The 5,223-nt window shown below is 44.0% G+C and overlaps 1 protein-coding gene across 1 annotated transcript; it reads right to left on the bottom strand.

The window, feature by feature from the left end:
- Positions 1 to 1,391: 1,391 nt before the first annotated feature.
- Positions 1,392 to 4,822, bottom strand: LOC142938128 (kelch-like protein 10). Its single transcript, XM_076081356.1, has 5 exons — positions 4,649 to 4,822; positions 3,597 to 4,080; positions 2,716 to 3,327; positions 1,916 to 2,065; positions 1,392 to 1,733 (listed from the first exon to the last, which is right to left on the bottom strand). Exons 1-5 carry the CDS (start codon positions 4,798 to 4,800, stop codon positions 1,392 to 1,394), a joined length of 1,740 nt encoding a protein of 579 aa, XP_075937471.1. The 5' UTR covers positions 4,801 to 4,822.
- Between the last annotated feature and the right edge of the window lie 401 nt (positions 4,823 to 5,223).

Below are 5,223 nucleotides of genomic sequence, written 5' to 3' on the forward strand. Positions count from 1 at the left end.
ACAAAAGAATTTCTGCAGCACTCAAGGTTCCTAAGAGCACAGTGGCCTCCATACTCCTTAAATGGAAGAAGTTTGGGAAGACCAGAACTCTTCCTAGACCTGGCCGTCCAGCCAAACTGAGCAATCGTGGGAGAAGAGCCTTGGTGAGAGAGGTAAAGAAGAACCCAAAGATCACTGTGGCTGAGCTCCAGAGATGCAGTAGGGAGATGGGAGAAAGTTCCACAAAGTCAACTATCACTGCAGCCCTCCACCAGTCGGGGCTTTATGGCAGAGTGGCCCGACGGAAGCCTCTCCTCAGTGCAAGACATATGAAAGCCCGCATAGAGTTTGCCAAAAAACACATGAAGGACTCCCAGACTATGAGAAATAAGATTCTCTGGTCCGATGAGACCAAGATTGAACTTTTTGGCGTTAATTCTAAGCGGTATGTGTGGAGAAAACCAGGCACTGCTCATCACCTGCCCAATACAATCCCAACAGTGAAACATGGCGGTGGCAGCATCATGCTATGGGGGTGTTTTTCAGCTGCAGGGACAGGACGACTGGTTGCAATTGAAGGAAAGATGAATGCGGCCAAGTACAGAGATATCCTGGAAGAAAACCTCTTCCAGAGTGCTCTGGACCTCAGACTGGGCCGAAGGTTCACCTTCCAACAAGACAATGACCCTGAGCACACAGCTAAAATAACAAAGGTGTGGCTTCGGAACAACTCTGTGACCATTCTTGACTGGCCCAGCCAGAGCCCTGACCTAAACCCAATTGAGCATCTCTGGAGAGACCTGAAAATGGCTGTCCACCAACGTTCACCATCCAACCTGACGGAACTGGAGAGGATCTGCAAGGAAGAATGGCAGAGGATCCCCAAATCCAGGTGTGAAAAACTTGTTGCATCATTCCCAAGAAGACTCATGGCTGTACTAGCTGAAAAGGGTGCTTCTACTCAATACTGAGCAAAGGGTCTGAATACTTATGACCATGTGATATTTCAGTTTTTCTTTTTTAATAAATTTGCAAAAATTTCTACATTTGTTTTTTTCTGTCAAGATGGGGTGCTGAGTGTACATTAATGAGAAATAAAATGAACTTTTTTGATTTTAGCAAATTGCTGCAATGAAACAAAGAGTGAAAAATGTAAAGGGGTCTGAATACTTTCCGTACCCACTGTACATGAACCATAAGTATCATTTAAATCCGCAAGATACAAAGAATACAGCACATAAGTGCACTCTGGATCTACCCTGTTTCTGCAGGTCAGAGACAGCCTCCTCCTCACAGAACATAAAACGTATAAGTTGCACAACCTGAAAAGTTAAAGAAACCTCTGGAGTAACAGCAGTTTAATCCACAAGGAAATTTATTTCATTATGTTATGTTTGGCACAGGGGCACTGCTCAGGACTCCAAAGACACATCATCCAGCGACTGGACGTCACGGGGGACAATGTACTCGGCCCTGTTGGGGAGGTTGGACAGCACACAGCAGCTCAGGGCACTGCGGGAAATCTCCATGTCACAAGCATCAGTCCACTCATCAGTTGTTACGTCGTAGCACTCGACGTTATAGGAGGTGGTGAAGCCGCTGAAGCCCCCAACAACAAAGAGCTTATCGTCGAGCACTTCGATGCCGAAGTTGCTGCGGGGAGTTGACATGGGGGACACTTCGCGCCAGGTGTTGTTCTGAGGGTTGTAGGCCTCTACGTTGCACAGACGGATGGAGCCATCAAAGCCACCAACCTTTGGGAGGAAAAGTGAAATGAAGGTGGAAACGTTTGAGATCGAACCAATTTCTCAACGCCCTTGCAAAAAAGAACACTTGCAACTCAACTTTTTCTGACTCTCTGAGACAAAAAAAACAACTGCTGACCAAATCTCTTCGTATGTCACACAGTTAGCGTGTCACTGTTTTATGTACTTACTGCATAGACATGGTCTGCATATGCAATGATGCCAATTCCACTGCGCTGGTAGTTCATGAGGGCAATCGTTGTCCACTGGTTGGTCTCTGGGCTGTAACATTCAGCCGTTTGCAGGCACTCGGTTCCATTGAAACCACCACAAACGTAAACCTGGGGAGAACAGAGGGTCTTAGCTTCAACTGGTTATAAATTAAACTGATACATTTCTACTCTATCGCAAGTTGATTCGTGAATTACAGCTGAGAATCGTACAACTGATTTTTTTTTTTTACTTTCAAATATCAATATTGGTATTGGTCTTTAAATCCATTAGGGTCTAGAATCTAATACTTTGTATTATCATGCCAATATTTCTTTAAATTATTATCATTATTACAATTAGTTAGGTCTATGTCAGTGCCATACATGTAATAAGTAGTCAAATGTGTTAAATGTTTAACATGTTGGCCTTTCTACTTACACCATCCTCATACAAATTAACTATATGTAATAGTGCCACACACATCTCTTGTCACTTCCATGCACACATCATGAAATCTTCCCATAGCCTTTAGGTTGCTGAAGACCTTTAGTATGACACTACCCTCTGGCCAATTATTCCATTTACTTCAACACGACCTCGAAAGGTCAAACAGAACCACTAATTGTGTAACTTGACTTTTATCTTATAATTTGGTTATTTTTACAACATTGCAGTCTTGTTTCAAACTGGTAGAAAATCAAATTAGCAATGTTCCAGTCCCTCTCATGCTACTCTGTTACTCTTGAATTACTCCCAGATGCTATTTCACTTCACCCACCTTGTTGTGGAGTGTTGTGCTGCTGGCATCGCTCCTATGCTCTTGCATTGGTGCAATAAGACTCCACTGGTTGGTCTCGGGCCTGTAGCGTTCTGCAGTGCAGAGTCGTGCGTGCCCATCAAAACCTCCCATGGCATAGATGCACCCGTCCAGCACAGTGACGCTCACATAGCAGCGGCGGTGGTTCATGGATGCCACCTCATGCCAGGTGTGTGTTCTCAGGTCAAACCTGCGCACGCTGTTGAAATGCTCCACACCGTCAAAGCCACCAACACAGTAGACGCTCCCATTGAGGAAGGCAGTGCCGTGATAAGCGCGAGGATGCTCGAGATGGTTTGCCACTTTGATCCAGGAGTCAGCGCAGACATCGTATGCCTCAATGAAGTTTGTCGAATTGTTGCTACTCCAGCCTCCAATGGCCAACAGGACGGCGTTAGGCAGGCGAGGATGGACGAGATGGTTGCAGAGATGAGAGCGTCTGTTTGTCTTTAAGTGACACATAGTTGCAATGGCTTCCCTGACCATGGGCCGGCACTTCATGTTGTTTTTCACCAGCTCATTGGACATCACATTGATCCTAAAGTAGTCCATACTCATCAAGGCCAGTCGAACCTACACAGAGAAAACAGGATTGTACTTGAGTCCAGTGTCCAGACCTCTGTAGCTTTTTATAATTATTTTAACTGTGGCTAATATTCGCCCTTTTTTTCTTGAATATTCAAAACTTTTAGACTGGTGACCTTCTATATTTCTGTTATTGTCAATAAATTCCTTTAAAAGCTTTAAAATTTAATTAACTTTCCTGCAATCAGGATAACACCATCAGCCAAATGCAGAAGATGTAAGTCTAAACAAAATCTGGTGACAGAAGGTTATCATACCTTAGACAAGAGTACTGCGATGTGTGCTTTTCGTTCTTCGGGTACATGGGCGATCCAGCGAAGGACGGCCTCAAACGCAATGCTCTCTTTTCTCACATTGAGGTCGTTTCTACCGAGGATGTCGGTGAGTTGCTGCACCGAGAGCTGCAGGAACTCTTCAGAGAAAACAACCTTCTCAAAGTGATCAATGATGTAGCGGTAGGCCTTGTGCTGCAGTTCGGTGACGAAGTAGATGCCGGTGAACTGAAAGATGCCGATGCAGTTCTCTGGGCAGAGCTGCTCCCCCAGGAAGTCGCAGCAAGTTTGCACCACGCCCATTATGTTGAACTGACTGGCTGCCAGCAGCAGCTCCTGCACGTTTTCCCACGTCACAGAAACAGAGCCGGTGTATGCAAACTCAATGATGAGCTGCATCACTTCAGGAGACAGGCCGGGTATGTCGAAGACCTTTTTGTCTGGATGTGGCGTGTGTGTGAAGAGAGCCCTGCGGGTCAAGATGAACACACATCCAGAGGATTAAAAAAACTGACTTCAGATTTTTCTTCTCATCTTCACATTGATAACAATAATAATGTTTTTAAGTGAACATACACAGAAGCAAAGAGTGTAACTAGCACAGTCACTTTCTGAAGACACATAATACTCAATGCTACTACATAATACTAATCTGCTTAAAAGCACAGTACTATGGAACTGAGAACTACTGTGGAGTTCAAATAATAAATCCAACTTAAATTAAAGAAAACTGCAATCTGCAATCAATGTACTCCCAAACACTCCCAAATGTCACATCATGGAGGTTGGTATTTAGTTGTAATCAACTGAATGGCAGCAAGAACCTTCATTTACCTTTCACCAACCTAATATTTGATATCTTCTCCTGTACGTCAAACTTTTTTTTTTTTTTTATCACAAATGCTACATGAACCTATGTAACTCATTACATACTGTGTGATTAGTCTCTCAGACTTCAGATCATTAACTATTACTTTCTGCACATTTGAAGGATATACATTCACAAGATTCCCCCTGGTATCAGAAAAATAACTCACATGAAGTACGGGCTGCATTTACACAGGATGACCCTGTGGATTGCGAACGATACGTCCTCCACTTTGATGACTGCGTCGCAAAATTGCCCCTCCAGGCGGAGCTCATTAAACAATGAGCTTGGCATGTGTGACGATTTGCCCCAGTTGCTCATCTTGATTTTCTTAGTAAGAGAGTTTTTTTGTTGGCTTGTTTCATACGCTTCAACAGGTCTTTTGAGTCAAGAGAGATGTGTGAACACAGAACATGATGGGCTCTAGAATTCTAGATCCAAGATTCCATTCTAGAATGGAATCTTGGATCTTGAATCTTGGATCTAGAATCTTGGACTGACAGCCTCCAGTTCAACCTGCAGACAGCAGGATTGAGATACAAGCATGAAGTTGTGCATGATTCATTGCTGTAACTTGCTGTAAAGTTGGTTAGTATGGATGTGAGTCACGTACAGCATGTAGCTGTAACGTTTACGCCAATTTGACTTAAAATATTTCCCTGCACACCAGACAGCAGTGAGCTGAGTGTTGAAGTGGTGTGAGGCTGAGGGAGGGCGATACGTGCCCTTTTTTTGTCTTACCAA

This window comes from Anarhichas minor, unplaced genomic scaffold (assembly GCF_050575085.1).
Source record: "Anarhichas minor isolate MPS153535 unplaced genomic scaffold, ASM5057508v1 ptg000080l, whole genome shotgun sequence".
In the NCBI taxonomy this organism is placed as follows: domain Eukaryota; kingdom Metazoa; phylum Chordata; class Actinopteri; order Perciformes; family Anarhichadidae; genus Anarhichas; species Anarhichas minor.